Consider the following 18,947-nt stretch of genomic DNA (forward strand, 5'->3'; position numbering starts at 1 on the left):
GTGAAAATCTGTGCTTTGGTCTGATGAGTCCAAATTTGAGATCTTTGGTTCCAACCACCGTGTCTTTGTGCGACGCAGAAAAGGTGAATGGATATATTCTACATGCCTGGTTCCAACCGTGACACATGGAGGAGGAGGTGTGATGGTGAGGGGGGGCTTTGCTGGTGACACTGTTGCGGATTTAATCAAAATTGAAGGCATTCGGAACCAACATGGCTACCACAGCATCTTGCAGCGGCATGCTATTCCATCCGGTTTGCGTTTAGTTGGACCATCGTTTATTTTTCAACAGGACAATGATCCCAAACACACCTCCAGGCTGTGTAAGGGCTATTTGACCAAGAAGGAGAGTGATGGAGTGCTACACCAGATGACTTGGCCTCCACAGTCACCAGACCTGAACCCAATCGAGATGGTTTGGGGTGAGCTGGACCGCAGAGTGAAGGCAAAAGGGCAAACAAGTGCTAAGCATCTCTGGAAACTCCTTCAAGATTGTTGGAAGACCATTCCCAGTGACTACCTCTTGAAGTTCATCAAGAGAATGCCAAGAGTGTGCAAAGCAGTCATCAAAGCAAAAGGTGGCTACTTTGAAGAACCTAGAATATAAGACATAATTTCAGTTGTTTCATACTTTTTTGTTAAGTATATAATTCCACATGCGTTAATTCATAGTTTTGATGCCTTCAGTGTGAATGTACAATTTTCATAGTCATGAAAATACAGAAAAATCTTTAAATGAGAAGGTGTGTCCAAACTTTTGGTCTGTACTGTATGCTTAATACGATTCAGGAATATTCAAGTGCCTTTCACTCTTTTGACATGCTGGTATCTAGAGATATAAGGAAATACAATACAAAGAACTGAAAGTATGCACCACACAATTTGAACCCCCAGGAAAGAAAGACTATTAAGGACCTACAGACTAATCACAATATAGTCATTAGACCAGCTGACAAAGGTGGGGGTATTGTGGTCCTTAACCAATCTATGTACCACCAAGAGTCCTTGAGACTTTTGGGAGACCAGACTACGTATAAAAAACTAAACCATGATCCCACTATATTAGTAAATTAAACATTCTAGCCCAAAAAGGTAAATCTTTAGGTATTTTGAACAAAAAAGAGTTTTGCTATATCTTCAACAAAAATCCCTGTAAAGCAATTTTTGTACCATATTCCAAAACTACATAAAGACAAGGTTTGCCCTGGTGGCAGACCCATTGTATCAGGGATTAATAACCTAACAGCTAATTTATCCCGATACATGGATGAACACTTGCAGAAATGCATGAAATTAATTCCATCATACCTAAAACATACAGGCCACACATTAGAGATCCTGGAGGGATTCAAGTGGAAGGATGGGTATATATTAGGAACATTAGATATTAAGTCACTATATACAGTCATCAATCAGGAAAAAGGATGCCAAGCAGTGGGCCATTTCCTTAATGTCTTAGGCACATATACTCCAGCACAAATTCAGTATATTTTGGACTGTATTAAATTCATATTACAGCATAACTATTTTCTGTATGAGGACCAATATTATCTGCAAACATGGGGGAACGCAGTGGCGACGCGATTCGCACCAAGTTACGCGAATCTATATGTTGCCAAATGGGAGGAATCCCACATTCAACCCACAGGACAGCTATATCCGGGCCTAGTCACGTGGCGTCGTTTCATAGATGACATTTTATTTATATGGGAAGGTTCACAAACTGATTTAAACATCTTCTTTTCTGGCCTCAACAACAACCAGTATGGTCTAGAGTTTACCCCAAATTCTAGCACCACTGACGTCAACTTCCTAGATTTAAACATCTATGTGGAACACAACCAGTTATACACCAAGTGCCATCGAAAGGAAGTGGATTCTAATAGCTTCATTCACGTCTCCAGCTGTCACCTTCCGATATGGTTAACCAATATACCAAAGAGTCAGTTCACGAGGGGTAGACGCAATTGCTCCAATATGGCAGATTATAATAGAGAAGCCAACCATCTAACACAACAGTTTATTGATATAGGGTACTCTAGACCATTATTGGAAAAGGCACAGAGAGACATAGCCCTCCTACCAAGGGAATCTCTGGTGAATAACACTAGTAACAACAGGAATAAAAATGAAAGTAATAACAAGAAGGATATTGGTGGGCCTGGCAATCAACAAGAACAAATCTCAAAGCTACCATTTGTCACACAGTTCAACGCAGGACACAAAAAATTTGTTAACATCATATGTAAACACTGGCCATTTTTAAAAAATTACAAAGTAGTAGGGGAACTTCTTCCCATTAATCCCAGGTTCGTATATAGAAAAACGCAATCGCTGGGTCACCTTATAGCCCCCACAACTAAGATGACCCATACAAGAGCAGTGGACAATTTAGGAACAGTAGATAAATCGAAAACTGGTTTCCTACCTTGTGGGGCTTGTTTTGCTTGCATGCATACTACTTTTAAGAAAACTAAGCAGTTGGCATTTTTAGATTCGAATGGGACCAAGGAATTTACTATCAAGGACCGTATATCTTGTTTTTCCAAGGGGGTCATCTACAGAATACGATGCCCATGCAGTAAACTCTATGTGGGTCGCACAAAACGACAACTCGGTGAACTCATGAAAGAACATTGTAAGAACATTCTGAAAGGTTTCACGGGACACCCTCTCTCCCGCCATTTTAAAGAGAAGCATGGACAATCACTTAAAGGTGTCCATTTTTGTGGAATCCAGTTGGTACATCAAAGCTGGAGAGGGGGGGATTTTATTAAAAAAAAAGTCCAGAAGAGAATCTGAATGGATTTTTATTTTAGATAGCTTAATTCTGAATTAGAATTGTATGCTTTTTAAAAGAAAAAAACACTTCGCGCTGTGGTACATTGAAACGTGCCGCAGTGCGCCCTGACGCAGACAACTGACACTTTGGGACATAGGAAGTTGGGACTAATGATAATAGGATCCTTGCCAATACTTAGACCGGCAGCACAATTGGTGGAATAAATGAATAAAATAGTGCTGGGGGGGGGGGGGGGTACAAACTATCAGCACTGTTATAATGGTGCCCTTGAAGGTCTAACAAACCATAAAGAAATCATATGCATAATTGATCTAACATACACATACACAAACCTCCCAATCCTCTCCCTTCTTTTGGTGAATGGTTGCATTATGACAAGGATCCATTTGTAGATGAAATCCAAGACAATAGGATTTTAATGCGGTTTTAAAATTTAATTTTAGCTTTGTCAGAGTTTTTATTTTTGAATATAATATAAAGGTATATATTTTTTATATTTTTATATTTTTTAAATTTGCTAATTTGGGAACTTAATCCAATTGAGTAAGTACATCAAAGTAGCCTTTCTCCAACATGCAGGACAAACGGGTAGCTTTGGTACACGTAGGTTTAAGGACGGCAGGTGGGAGGTTTGACTAGTCACACTATATAAAGGGAGCTACCAGTAGGGGGCCGTAACCCTGACGAAGAAGTGCGTGACACTTCGAAACACGTTGGTTTTTCTGGTCCAAAGCAGACTCCGTATTCCAGTGACGTCAGGAGTGACTGAGCCGAGCGGCCATCTTTTTCTTTCTTCGTGTAACCAGGGACACCACCGGCCGGGACGTCTCTGGCTCTGCACACAGCGGTTGTTTTCATCCCGCCTATCGCACTGCCCCTGGGTTACACACGCCCAGTCTTCCTCCGTCCAGCTACACATTTGCAGCACAACGTCCACTGGTTCGGAGGACAGCAACGTGCGCCCACACAGGACCTAACTCTTTGCCTGCCGGGAAACGTATTTGCATCTTCTATGTACTCAAAAGGTATGTAAATCTATATTAAACAATATAACTGATGTATAAAAGCCACAATTAACACAGTTTCTTTAGGAGGGCATACCTATCTATAATGAGTACGTTATATCCGTGAAAAAAAATGGATACAACACATACAGCTATGGCAAAAATTAAGAGACCACCACATAAAAACCCTGTCATTGGCAGCCCAATCTCCAGACCTGAACCCCATTGAAAACCTCTGGAATGTAAGCAAGAGGATGATGGATAGATAGTCAGTCACAAGCCATCAAACAAAGATGAACTGCATACATTTTTGCGCCAGAAGCAGTGTGAAAGACTGGTGGAAAACATGCCAAGATGCATGAAAGCTGTGATTAAAAATCATGGTCATTCCACAAAATATTGATTTCTGAACTCTTCCTGAGATAAAACTTTAGTATTGTGGTTTATAAATGATTATGAACTTGTTTTCTTTGCATTATTTGAGTTCTGAAAGCACTGTTGTTTTTTTAAATTTTTTTTGATCATTTCTCCTTTTCAGAATAAAAATTGCTAAATTTATTGCTTGGAATTTCAAAAAACATGTTGTCAGAAGTTTATAGACTAAAAGGACAATTTACATTTCACTCAAAAATATACCTAAAAAGAGAAAAATCAGACAAACTTAACATTTTGCAGTGGTCTCTTGATTTTTGTCAGAGCTGTATCTGCAACATGGACATCTGAATGAGGCCTAACACACATTACCATGCATTTACAGAGCAGCGATAGCTCAGGGAGTTTTGTCCAAGTCAACAGTATTGGATGTTGTCTGTAATATGTAATCTAAGACCTGCTGCAATCAGGGCTGTTGAGTCGGAGCCCATTTTGGTGGAGTCGCTATAAAATAGACCGACTTCTAAAATATATAATAAATTGGGTACAGTAGTTCAATGCAATGCAGTTTGTGGGGACTATTTTTTTCATAAGAATTTGGGAAAGTTATGAAATGTCCTATAAATGTCTATCCTATTCCTGATCTAAGGTCTAGTCTATTAGCTGAGATGAATCTGTGCTGCAGTTTATGTTCATGATAAGTAGTGAAGCTCCTCCTCTAAATATAAGGGGAAAAAATAACAAACACACAGGGAAGGAATGCCTGCATTCATCTCAGAACTTCTGAAGTGAGCAGGAAAGTAAGAAGTAAGTACTTCTTAAAGCATATCTAAACTTTCATTAAACTGTGCAAAAATCAATAGTCCAGTATATGTTGTCTCTGTATGCTTGTTATTTTAGTTTGTTTTTATATATACACTATACATAGAATATAAGGGGCAAAACTGTTTTCTAACATCTCAAATTCAGAAATACACTAACAGGATCGATGAAGAAATATATATTTGTGTGTGTGTGTTCTGGAATATGATTCAGCACAAACCTGCTCCCTTCCTCCTCTCATCTTCATAGACTGTGAAGAAATATGATGTGAAGCATTTAGTGAGCTGTACCCTGAGACAAGCCTGACATTGAAAGTTCAGAGTAAAGCTACCTAACAACATATTTTACAAACTTTATACTTATCGTCTGTATTATTGATTTATGCAAAGATTGTTTTATTTCTATCTTAAATTATGCATGATTCCCTATTCTTGCATGAATTACAATATGTATAAAGAAAAACATTTCAGCTCACCCATATGTGAATCAGATCAATGTGGTCACGAAGAGATCCGAGAAATAGTGTCACTGCCAAGACGCTGAAGACTTGAAGAAAAAATGGAAAAATCCAGCTCCAGGGATTAAAATAGCAAAAGATTTATTTAAACATTTTAAAATTAGACAAGTGCTCCTCCTAGGACTAAGACCACAGAGGTTTTTCGAAACGCGTTCAGTGGTTCATGGCTGTTCCTTAATATTTTCCTGGTCATCTACAAGCACGTGTCTAATTTTAAAATGTTTAAATAAATCTTTTGCTATTTTAATTCCTGGAGCCTGATTTTTTTCATTTTTTCTTCAAGAATTACAATATACCTTATTTTTTTACAGGACAAAATTATTTTGAGAACTAATTTACATAATTACAAAATTTCTTAGAAACATCTTATGAAGTCAGCTGTATTTGAGCATTTCATAGTGACTCAAAATAAAAACATTTTGTATGTCAGTGTGACCCAGATGAAAACAAATGCTGTGATGCCAAAATCAGTGCATACTCAGGCAGTGATAAATGCGCCTTCAAGAGATTCCAATCTAAAAAGACATTTACAACGCTGCCACCCAGAAGTTTACAAAGCTGTGATTTAAAAAGATCACAGCACCACCAAGAAACCCGAGACCAGCACTTCCTGCCAGGCAAAGGAGGAGGAAAGAGCGTCTCAGACATCAGTTACAAGATATTTTGTAAGTGACAAAGTTACTGTAGCAGTGAAGGACAGTGTACCATTATCATTATTTGCACGACCAGCTTTTACAGCTATTAATGGAGAAATGGCCCGCAAACTTGGTGTTTCTCTGGAAAGAGAAAGTATTAGAAAATTAGTGATTGAAGAAGCCCTTAACCAAAAGCAAGATCTTAAAACGACTGTCATGAGACGCTTTGTGTTTCTCAAAATGGATGCCTGTACATGTCTCAGAGTGAACTATTTTGCTATTAATGTTTGATATGTTTGTAACAACAAAAAAATTGTTACTAAGACGCTGGCAGTAAAAGATACTAAATCTCATCACAGCATCCAGTTTCTCCAGACCTTATTGGAAAAACTTCTGCAAGATTATGAACTCACAAAAGAACAGGTTCTTACTATTGTAACTGATAATGCTTCAAACATGATAAGTGCAATTAAACTGATGAATGAGAATAATGAAGGTGAACAGCAGCTAGAAGAACATTTCACATTCAGAATGTTGGAGCTGGAAGACCCCAGTCCTGTTCCCATAACGGAGGAGCAAAGATATATTACTACAGAAGAACAACACAATGATTATTTACAATTAGATGATCTTGTTGAAGCTGCTTCACACCTCTTTCCTATTCATCAGATGCGCTGTGTTGTGCACACGCTGCAGCTGGCAACAAGAGATAGTCTGCAAGAGGGACATGCTGGAACTCTGATTAGCAAAGTGAGGAAATTGGCTATTGCTGCCAGAACCCCTAAAATTGATTCCATCTTGAAGAGACATGCTGGAAAAGGGGCAATTGTGGATCAAGCCACTCGGTGGGACTGCTCCTTTTTAGTGATTGAGTGATTGCTTGAGCTGAAATCCTTCCTTGTAGATATGGCTAACCCTCAAGTAACCCTACATGAAGGTCAATGGACACAGGTGGCTGAATTGAAGGAATTGCTTCATCACCCATTTACAGTGACCAAAAAGTTACAAGCGGAGGATTTAACTCCTGGCATTTTTATAAATGAGTGGAAGAAGAACTTGTTGTTTTGCCTTTCACAAAGAGTAGGTTTAATTGTAGATGGCATTACTGCTTCAATGAAACGGAGAGAGACACTTCTATTAGAAAATACAATTCTTCTGGCAGCTGTTTATGTGGACCTGAGTCATTGTGTGTTGCTGGATGATTAACAGCTTACTAAAGGAAAAGAAGATCTGATTGAGGTAGCAGTTAGTATGAGTAGGTAACAGGACGGCCAGGAGCAAGAGGACTCAGGTCCTGCCAGTGCTGCTGCTGCCATTTCTTCATCCTCATCTGATGAGAAGTTTGATTTCAATAAGTATTTGGACGACATGGAGCAGGCAAAGCGTTGCCGCAGGGAAAAAGATTCCACTCCCATAGAAAACAGATTGTATTTCAGCAACATTTTTCACTCTCTAAGAAGTAGGAGAGTTCAATCGTTCATCAAAACTGACTGTGCACAAGGTAATTCCTTTATACCCTGAAATTTAGAGATGTTGCCCATGTGGTTACCAAGTTAGTGTAGAGAGGTTGTTCGCTAGCCTTAAAATAATTTGGTCAGATTTGAGGTCATCTAAAAAGGAGGATCTGATGGAGGCGATACTATTTCTCAGAACAAATTCATAGACTGCACAACTGTTATTCAGTACTTTTTTGTGGAAAACTGTTTTTTTCCACTTAATGCATAGTGTATATTAAATTGTAAATATGTTGTATTCCAATAAATATATTTTATGTTCTATCTAAATGGCTTGATTATTGTATCATAATAATGACTAAAAGCCTTGTTACCATTTTTATACAGTAAATTTATCACTTAAACTTAAGCATGAGACATGTATGAGGGAGTAGGAGTCGTAGAGTTGGTGCCATGGAAATTGAGGAGTCGGAGTTTTGGCTTACCGACTCCACAGCCCTGGCTGCAATAACTCTGATCTTGGCTATTTAGACACCTGAATGCTGCAGTCAATAATGATATGTGGATTCACAGGAAAAAGGGACTTTCTGTCACTCATTGTCCATAAGAATGAGTTTCACCTGTAAAAACCTAATTGCCAAAGACATCCTCATTCAGACATCCGTTTTTCATGGATGAGTACTATCAGTGTTTTTCACAGATAGCAATTTCATTTGTAGACTATTAGAGGTATGAACGCACACAAAAACACCAAGTTAAAACCCATGTAAAAAGTCCAATCTGAGGGCACGTTCATGTTTAGCATCTTAAAGTGGCTAACAGCCCCCGTCATCACCGTGTTTGTACTCCTATGAAGCCTATGTGTAATAGAACTTTCAATATAACTTCCTTCACTTTAGTGATATGCTAATGTTTTATATTGATTCTCCTAGTGACTGCCCAGCTGTCCGGACACAATGGATACTCTGGAGGGAAGGTCATATTTGTGGACACTGAAAACACATTGAATCCTTTTTAGCTGTATATTAATTTTATTGTTACATATATAATCTTTTGCATATTTTGAAAATTATGCATTGCTAACCTTGGAGCTTGATGTCACCTGACAATATAAAGGGACATCATCCCTCCCAACTATCACCCCACTTGTCACTGCTACAAGGCAAGTGGGAAGAGCAAGGCTAAGGCCGAGGTCACACTAGCGATGAATACTGACGAGTGCTATGTGATAAAACATCGGATATCATCCGAGTGATGTGCGATATACGCTGACCCCGGAAATTAATTTCTCCGCCTCCTCCACAGCTATTCTCCGATCCTCTCTGAGCGAGAGGCTCGGAGCATAGACGTATGACACTCGGCACAAGCTCGCAGCAGAGTAGGAGCTGATGGTCATTATCATATCGCATCTGATGCTCTCGCATCAGATGCCATACGCTAGTCTGACCCCGGCCAAAGTGCCAGAATTGGCGCATTTTAGAGATGCGCCTTTTCTGGGGTGGCTGAGAGCTGTTGTTTTTAGCCTGGGGGCCAGTATTGATGGCTCCTTCCTAGGCTATTAATATCAGCCTGCAGCTGTCTGCGTAGCCTTTGCTAGTTAGTAATTATAGGGCCACCTCACGTAATTTTTTTTAGGGTGCCGTATTTTAATAGCCAGCAAAGGCTAAGTATCCAGTTGTGAACTGGTATTAATAGCCTGGGAAGCTCCATGGGTATTACCCCCTTCCCAGGCTATAAACATTGGCCCACAGCCATTGGCTTTCCCTCTGCTTCTCCAAATCCTGTGTGATTTTTTTTTTCTCGCACCCATAGGCTTGCATTGGTGAGTCTCAGCCGAGTCTCGGTGACAATCGCAGCATGCTGCGATTTTACACGCAAGCCAAATACGCCACAGAAAATAAGCCTTGATGTGAGCTGCCCAATAGATTAACGTTTGATCGAGTGCTATGTGATGTTTTCTCGCATAATAATAATCTTTATTTATATAGCGCCAACATATTCCGCAGCGCTTTACAGTTTAACAGTTTCAAACACAACAGTCATAGGTAACAACGTTAACAATACAGTAATAAAGCAAAATAAGACAAAATAAGACGACCCTGCTCGTGAGAGCTTACAGTCTGCAATGAGGTGGGGGAGATACAAAGTACAGGTGTGTATTTACAATGATGTATTTACAATGATGGTCCAGCCATCTTCAGGGGGTGGGGGGTAGATGGAGATAGTGAATGGGCTACACACACACAAACATAAAATGACTTTGATTAGGGAACATGATAGGCCACTCTGAACAAATGTGTTTTGAGCGAGCTCCTAAAACTATGCAAGTTGTGGATGGTCCTAATATCTTGGGGTAGAGCATTCCAGAGGATTGGCGCAGCACGGGAGAAGTCTTGGAGTCGGGAGTGGGAGGTACGGATTAGTGCAGAGGTTAGTCGAAAGTCGTTTGCAGAGCGCAGTGGTCGGCTAGCCCGATAGACAGAAATGAGGGAGGAGATGTAAGGGGGTGCCGCACTGTGGAGAGCTTTGTGGGTGAGAACAAGTACTTTGAATTGTATCCTGTAATGAATGGGCAGCCAGTGTCTGGCGAAGAGCGGACACGTCCGAGTAACAATTAGCCAGATGGACGACCCTAGCTGCCGCATTAAGGATAGACTGGAGAGGGGAAAGTCACGTGAGGGGGAGGCCAATTAGTAGAGCATTGCAGTAGTCCAGGCGGGAGTGGATTAGGGCGACAGTGAGAGTTTTTGTTGCCTCCATGGTGAGAAAAGGGCGGATTCTAGAGATGTTCTTTAGGTGTAAGCGGCACGAGCGGGCAAGAGATTGTATGTGGGAGGTGAAGGAGAGATCGGAGTCAAACATAACACCCAGACAGCGTGCCTGCTGCCAGGGTGTTATTATGGTGCCACCCACGGAGAAGGAAATGTCAGAGCAATGTCGCATAGCACTCGCCCATATTCTATGGTAGTGTGATGCCGAGCTAAGAAAAAAAATCGCAGCATGCTGCGGTCTGTGTTAGGCCAGTTAGGTAAGTGTTAGGCTAACTTCACACGAGGATATAAAAAAATTGTCTATCCAGAAAAAAAGGACAATTTGTCATCCGAATGCCATCTATATGTTCTGTTTTTTACATCCATATGCCATCTGTTTTTATACATTAGTTAATAACATTTACAAAATCATATACAGCTTATTATGTTAATAACTATGCAAATTGCCTCTTCTGGGAAAAAGAGGACTTAACTCTATAACGCCACCTGTTGGAAGTAGCGATCCTACAAGTCACAATCAACCCTTTAACGAGTCGTGCAATATGACTTAGGATAAAAGCCAAATCAGTATCTCAATTCGCAGACACGGTGTTTCGGGCTGTTGGCCCTCGTCAGTGTGAAGCATGAGAACTGATTTGGCTAGGTGAGAGGCTGTGGACTGGGGTCTAAGGGGTAACGTTTCTCCTTATGGAGAGTGACATACCAGCTGGCTTGTCAAGATAAGGAGGCTTGCCGCACAAAGAATTGACATGCTGCGGAAAAAACACTGCTGCGTTTCTGTGCGGTTTTTCTGCACCATGTGCACTGCGTATTTTGTTTTCCATGTGTTTACCGTATTTTTCAGACTATAAGACGCACCGGACTATAAGGCGCACCCAGGTTTTAGAGGTGGAAAATAGGGAAAAAAATATTTGAAGCAAAAAAAGTGGTAAAATATTTAATAACATAAATAACATACTATTATATGTGGTGTTATTATATATAATAGTATGTTATTATGTTGGAAGCTGCGGGACCAGTGTGGTGTCTGTGAAGTACTATATGAAGATGCTGGAGGGTTAGCATAAGAATGGGGCCACAGGGCTTATATTAAAAGCACCACTCCAGCACTGCAAAATAACACTGGAGTGCTGCTTTAAAATCCCATGGGAGAACTATAACTCCCAGCATGTCCTGCAGATCCTATGACATGCTGGGAGTTATAGTTCACCAAAGGAGTGGCAGAGTGCTTTATTGTGTTTTGTAAAGACTAACCTCTTAATTGTGGCAGCCAGCCAGCCACTGTGGTGAGGTTAATGCATTCCATGACTGCACACACAGAGCCCTCCCTCTTGTTGCCTCTCCACAGCACAGGTTATAAGAGGAAGCCTGCAGATTCTAGTGGGGAGTCTGAAGGACCTGTGATGATGTCAAGAAGAGGGAGGGATCTGAGCTGCCATGTGATGCTCCAGCCCGCCCACTTCTGACATCACACAGGTCCTTGTGCACAGCACTCAGCATCCAGCCCAGGCAGGAATGCAGCGATCTCCTCTCCCCTGCTGCTGCTGCCTCCTCCTCACCCGGACACACAGATCTCCCCAGCTGCTGCAGGAATCCAGCGCTGAGGAAACCATGTGTGTCCCTGCTTAAGTGCAGTATTCATTTGCTGCTCCCAGCTCACTGCTCAGCTGATAGGTGGGCGGGGAAGCAGCTAATGAATATTCACTGCACTTAATCATCAGGACCACTTGGTTTCCCCAGCGCTGATTCGGGGCAGCAGGACATTTTTCTGCCTCCTGAAGTGGGATAACAGTGCGATCCCACTCGCTGCTGCCCCCCTCCCCACATGCTACATCCCTACCATAAGACGCACCCACACTTTCCTCCCAAATGTGGAGGAAAAAAAGTGCATCTTATGGTCAGAAAAATACGGTACATGGTACTCTACAACGCATGGAAAACCGCTGCAGATCTGCAACGTCAAATCCGCTGCGGATCCTCAGCAAAATCAGCAACATGTGCACATAGCCTAAAGGAATATTCCAGTCAGAGTATATACATTGATGCCTGGGGTTGGTGTATTAAACAAGGATTCAAACCCATCAGGTCCTATGCAAAATGTAATTCAGTGAACCCGACTGAAAAGATGGATATACTGTTTTAGGTCTAGTGCAGGATCTAAGAGGATAGTAAATGACACAAAAAATGCAAATAGAGAGAGAGAAATCGGTATCATTACATAATCCCTGTTTCACACCCTGTAATTTCTCACATTCTACACTAGACATTGCACAATATTAGTTTTACTTAGAATTTATCCTGTAAGTGGATCAGGACACTACTTTAAAAAGGCATTACAGATGTTCTGATTTTATGCATATCAAAAATCCAAACTATGAGGCAATACCTCCAACCAAATAGCACTATTCAAAATCCCCCATAAGGACATATACAAGCATGAGCCTGTTCAGTAATGCTATAACATGCTACTTACATATGGTCTTTGAACCTGGTGTGTACCGCCTCAAGTACCCCGACAGAGCCGTTTCGCCATAATAGCTTCCTCAACAGGGGGCATGTGTGTTATCAGTAACGCTGCGAACTATATATACTAACACACACAGCTGTCTGCAATGTCCGCATCACCGGTGATGTACTGCGCATGCGCCGGTCCCTGGACTTCCTCCCTTGTAACAAAAAGACTTCCTGCTCGTCGCATCTGGAACGCAAGCGTGGAACGCTACGCGTAACCATGGTGAGCAAAGCAGAAAGTCATGAGGAAGTACCTGACCTGTGCATGCGCCAACCGGGCGCCGAGAAAAGCAAAAAAAAGCCGTGTAAAGAATCATGAAAACCAATTCAAAGTGCGGTGTGCTTGCAACAGGAACAGAGGGGCTTACATAAGGGGGCTATATTCAATCAAAACAGACTAAAATTAGTAATGTACACATATATGCATAGTGCCTAATATAATTAAATGTGTACCCTTGTAAAAATATAAGGTGTCATCATGTATAATAAATATAATAATGAACAAATCATTATATCAATATAAGTGTATCTTACAATCCATAATAATAAAATTAAATATATAAACAAATAAATAGATACATATATAACAATAAACAGAATCCAAGTACCGTATATGTTCCATAAATTCAAATACATTTGTACATATGTGCAAAATACAATAATGCATAATAAATAATATAAAATTGTCAGTGCCGATAATTTATGCAAACAAAATACAATAAATGAATATCCCCCTACAAAAATAAAAATAATAAAAAAGAAAAAAAGAAAAAATAATAAATAAAGTGCTATGCCAAGTGAAATTTTTTTTATAAAATTACCCAAGCCCACATACATTTGATATGTCGGTGTACTTGAGGCGGTACACACCAGGTTCAAAGACCATATGTAAGTAGCATGTTATAGCATTACTGAACAGGCTCATGCTTGTATATGTACCTACTTTGCACAAAGCACTGTCACTTTACAAATAGGATCCTGACATAGAGCGGTTTCCATTTTTGAGATTAGGTTTATGACCATGTGTAAGTAGTATGTTATAGTATTATTGAACAGGCTTTTGCTTGTATATGTACCTACTTAGCACAAAGCACTGCCACTTTACAACTAGGATCCTGACATAGAACAGTTTCCATTTTGAGTTGTTGGTAGATATTAAGGCAGTCAGGTGCAGGAATACTGGTTAATATTGCATATGCCTGCCTACACCCTAATCCTGGTCAATGTACTACCCTCAGGTGTGTGTTTGTGATATTCCCTTTGTTATTTTAATTTTTGTATTTGAAATAAATTATAAAATTTTATACTATATGTTTATTTTGGTTGTTGCCTCAATTCTTTCCATGTCCTTATGGGGGATTTTGAATAGTGAGATGTTCTGATTTGTAGGTATATAGATAGGGAAATCCCCATACTGGTTTAAGAAAAAAAACAAACATATTATTTGCGTCTTCTGCAAATTCCCAGTTCTAAATTAATTTTAGTATCGTTATGATTCCTTGCATGTTATAGACTGTGTAAGCATTACAGTATTTAAACAATTGTCATGATATATGTTACTAGCTATTGAACCCGTTCTACGCCCGGGTGGCGAGCATTTATATTGGTATATGGTCTCCATCCTGGTATGTGCTGCTCCCATCTTGCTCTCCCATCCTGTCATGTGCTGCTCCATCCTGCGCCCCCATCCTGTCATGTGCTGCTCCATCCTGCATCCCCATCCTGTCATGTGCTCCCATCCTGCGTCCCCATCCTGTCATGTGCTCCCATCCTGCGCCCCCATCCTGTCATGTGGTGCTCCATCCTGTGTCCCCATCCTGTCATGTGCTGTTCCATCCTGCGCCCCCATCCTATCATGTGCTGCTCCCATCCTGCGCGCAGAGTGCGGGCGGCTGTGCAGAGTGCGGGCGGCTGTGCAGAGTGCGGGCGGCTGTGCAGAGTGCGGGCGGCTGTGCATAGTGCGGGCGGCTGCGCGTGGCTGTGCTGAGTGCGGGCGGCTGCACGTGGCGGTGCTGAGTGCGGGCCGCTGTGCTAAGTGTGGGCGGCTGTGCTGAGTGCGGGCGGCTGTGCTGAGTGCAGGCGGCTGTGCGTGGCGGTGGTGAGTGTGGGCGGCTGTGCGTGGCGGTGGTGAGTACGGGCGGCTGTGCGTGGCGGTGGTGAGTACGGGTGGCTGTGCGTGGCTCTGGTGAGTGTGGGCGGCTGTGCGTGGCTCTGATGAGTGTGGGCGGCTGTGCGTGGCTCTGATGAGTGTGGGCGGCTGTGCGTGGCTCTGGTGAGTGTGGGCGGCTGTGCGTGGCTCTGGTGAGTGTGGGCGGCTGTGCGTGGCTCTGATGAGTGTGGACGGCTGTGCGTGGCTCTGGTGAGTGTGGGCGGCTGTGCGTGGCTCTGGTGAGTGTGGGCGGCTGTGCGTGGCTTTGATGAGTGTGGGCGGCTGTGCGTGGCTCTGGTGAGTGTGGGCGGCTGTGCGTGGCTCTGATGAGTGTGGACGGCTGTGCGTGGCTCTGGTGAGTGTGGGCGGCTGTGAGTGGCTCTGGTGAGTGTGGGCAGCTGTGCGTGGCTCTGATGAGTTTGGGCGGCTGTGCGTGGCTCTGGTGAGTGTGGGCGGCTGTGCGTGGCTCTGATGAGTGTGGGCGGCTGTGCGTGGCTGTGCTGGGCGCCGAGTGCTGGCGGCCTGAGCAGGCGGGGACACCGGCGCGCTGGGGGGGTCAGGTGCCGGAGTCGCCGCTAGCTCAGGCCCCTGGCACTTGCTATATTTACCTGTCCAACGTTCCACTGCTACGCGCCGCTCCATCTTCCGGGTCCTCTGCCTGTTCAGTCAGAGGGCGGCGCGCATTAAGCACGTCATCGCGCCCTCTGAACCGTTCAGTTCAGAGGGCGCGATGACGCGTTAATGCGCGCCGCCCTCTTACTGAACAGTCGCAGGCGGAGGATGGAGCAGCGCGCATCACTGGAACGGGGAGAGGTAAATATCACATACTCACCCTCCTGGCTCGTCCCTGCTTCTCCGTTGGAGATCGCGGTGTGCGTTCACTGCTTACGCATACCGCGATCTCCTCCTGGGAGCGTCACTCTGTGGGGTCCAGACTGCGCCGGCGCTTGCGCTTGCGCAGTCTATAAAGGCTTCGGACAGAGTGACGCTCCCAGCGTTATATTTTATAGATATTCTTATCATACTATTTCATTTGCTGTCACAATTTTTTTTTTTTTTTTAGAAACAATTATTCCTTAATAATGTTTGTAGCCGCCCCGATCGTCTTCGAGATATAGCTGATCGATTTGGTGTGGATCATGATGCAATGCTCGACAATGTGTTATATGCCCGAGCTTATACAAGTAAGAGACAAAACATGTTTAAAAGCAATATACGAGTTTGCACCATACCTATCTATGTAACAAAAATACAGCTTGAAGCTAAATTCGCACGAACGTATAAAAAAAAATCCGATTTTCATCCTGAAGGGAACGTACAATTTTTTATCTGTATAGTCATCAGTATAGCATTTAATTTTATGCATCATCAGTGAATCAAATTTAAAAGACCAAAAACTCATAATAATAATAATGGTATCTACCCGTAAAAATCAGATACAATACAGTTGAGCTATTCTATCCGATTTTTTCGGGTGCACCCACAGACTTGAATGGGCTTGTCTTATCCGAAATATGGAAGAATGTATGCTGCCTTTTCTGGGCAGCTGCGGGCTGCTGTTTTTAGGCTGGGGTGGGCCAAAATCCATGGCCCCTTACCAGCCTGAGAATACCAGCCCCCAGCTATGAGCTTTAGCAAGGCTGGTTGTCAAAAATGGGGGGGAACCTCACGACCTTTTTATTTATTTATTTAAATAATTAAAAAACGGCGTGGGGACCCCTCTATTTTTGATAACCAACTTTGCTGAAGCTGACAGCTGTGGGTTGCAGCCCCCAGCTGTGAGTTCTGCCTGGTTGGTTCAAGGAAATAGGGGGAAACCACGTTCGGTTTTTCATTCATTTGTTTAGTTAGATCGCAGGTGGCGGCTGTGGAATACCCCGATCATCTGCTCCTGCTGTCATTGTTATTAGCGTCAGCAGGTGTCGGATTATGGGAGTAAGAATCCCAAAAGCCTGACGCCCTGCGGTATTGGCCCCGGATGGTTTTGCAGCCGATCGGGTCCGATTAACCCCTTAAATATCGCTATCACAACAGCTGTGTTTAATTGGTTACAAGGGGGTTGCAAAACCCCCTTAGTACCCATCGGACCCACACTATGAGAATTGCAGGTGCCGATGGTTACCTTTGTACCCTGAGGTCATGTGATGACTAAAGAGGACGGTGGCAGTGGATGTCAGTGAGACATTGACAGTCTTGTGCAGATATCAAAATAAAATGTTATATATTTCCCACAGTAGGACTTAGTGAAAAAGTAAAACAAAGTAAAATAAAATATGTAAAAACGTGAAAAAAGCACAAAAAAGCGCACACAAATCACTAAAAGCTGTTTTGCCACACAAAATACAGTGTTTGGCTGCCGTCACACTAGCAGTATTTGGTCATTATTTTACATTAGTATTTGTAAGCCAAAACCAGGAGTGGGTGATAAATGCAGAAGTGGTGCATGTGTTTCTATTAGGCTAGGTTCACATTGCGTTAGGGCAATCTGTTTAGCGCTAGCGGATTGCGCTAACGCAATGTATTTGTAGGGGTCGCGCTACAAGAGCGGGGAGCGGAGAGCGGGGAACGGACCTCGGGCAAGCAGCGTCCAAGGCGCGCCACAAAAGAACAGCACATCGCTAGCGCGAGCCGAAAAAGGCACGCGCTAGCGATGCGCTTCAGGCTGAAACAACATTGCTGTCAATGGGTGCGCTAACGGACCCGTTGCACGGCGTTAATTGCGACATTTTCGCCGTGCAACGCTGTCCGTTAGCGATCACCCACTAACGCAATGTGAACCTAGCCTTATACTTTTCCTCTATTTGTTCCACTCCTGGTTTTGGCTTACAAATACTGATGTAAAATACTGACCAAATACTGCTAGTGTGACGGCAGCCTCTGTGTTAGGCTGCCGTCACACTAGTAGTATTTGTTCAGTATTTTACATCAGTATTTGTAAGCCAAAATCAGGAGTGGGTGATAAATGCAGAAGTGGTGCATATGTTTCTATTATACTTTTCTTCTAATTGTTCCACTCCTGGTTTTGGCTTACAAATACTGATGTAAAATACTGACCAAATACTGCTAGTGTTACGGCAGCCTTAGAACAAAAATAAACAAAATAAGTACACATAATTAGTATTGCCATGTCCAGAACGACCTGCTCTATAAAACTGGCACGTTATTTATTCCATATGGTGAAGACCTTAAGAAAAAATAAAAACATGCCAAAAATGTCGCTTTTTCATCATACTGACTCACAAAAAATTGAATAAATAGCAATCAAAAAGTCCTGTGTAAAAAAAATTGTAGAAATTAAAGCGCCCTTCCCTTCCGCATTTGGCAAAAAGTAATGAAGTTACAGCTCTCAGAATATGGCGATGCAAAAACAAATTCATTCTTGTAAAATATTGTTTTTAGTTTGTAAAAAGCAATGCATAAAAAAAAATATCTAAATCTGATATCAATGTAATCATACTGACCCGACAAACAAATTGGTGTTATCATTTTACTGCGCGGTGAACGGTGCAAAACATGAAAAATAAAAACAAATAACTGCATTGCTGTTTTTTTTTAATTCTGTATTTGAAAAATCAGAAATAAAAAGCGATCAAAAATTATTAGATGACACAAAATGGTTAAAAAAAAAATCTGCAACTCGTCCCTCAAAAAATAAGCCCTCATACAACTCTGTTTGACAAAATATAAAAAAGTTACAGCTCTCAGAATATGGCGACAAAAAAAAAACTTCTTTTTTATTAAAAAAAATAATTTTAACTGCGTGATAGCAGTAAAACCTGAAAGAAAAATTAGATATACCTGGTATCGCTGTAATCGCACCGACCCGAAAAATAAAAATAAGAGCTATTCTTGTACTGCTGTCTATTTGTTCATTCTACCTCCTAAAAATTAGAATAAGGCTCTCCACTG

The 18,947-nt window shown here is 42.1% G+C and overlaps 1 protein-coding gene across 3 annotated transcripts in view; it reads left to right on the plus strand.

The window, feature by feature from the left end:
* Positions 1–18,947, plus strand: part of DMC1 (DNA meiotic recombinase 1) — a 373,319-nt gene that overhangs the window by 231,507 nt on the left and 122,865 nt on the right. For all 3 annotated transcript variants that reach the window (XM_077276827.1, XM_077276826.1, XM_077276825.1), the window contains exons 8-9: positions 8,540–8,612; positions 16,131–16,222. In XM_077276827.1, coding sequence (XP_077132942.1) covers positions 8,540–8,612; positions 16,131–16,222 — 165 coding nt within the window. The remainder of the gene's footprint in view (positions 1–8,539; positions 8,613–16,130; positions 16,223–18,947) is intronic.

This window comes from Ranitomeya variabilis, chromosome 8, assembly GCF_051348905.1.
Source record: "Ranitomeya variabilis isolate aRanVar5 chromosome 8, aRanVar5.hap1, whole genome shotgun sequence".
Lineage (NCBI taxonomy): Eukaryota > Metazoa > Chordata > Amphibia > Anura > Dendrobatidae > Ranitomeya > Ranitomeya variabilis.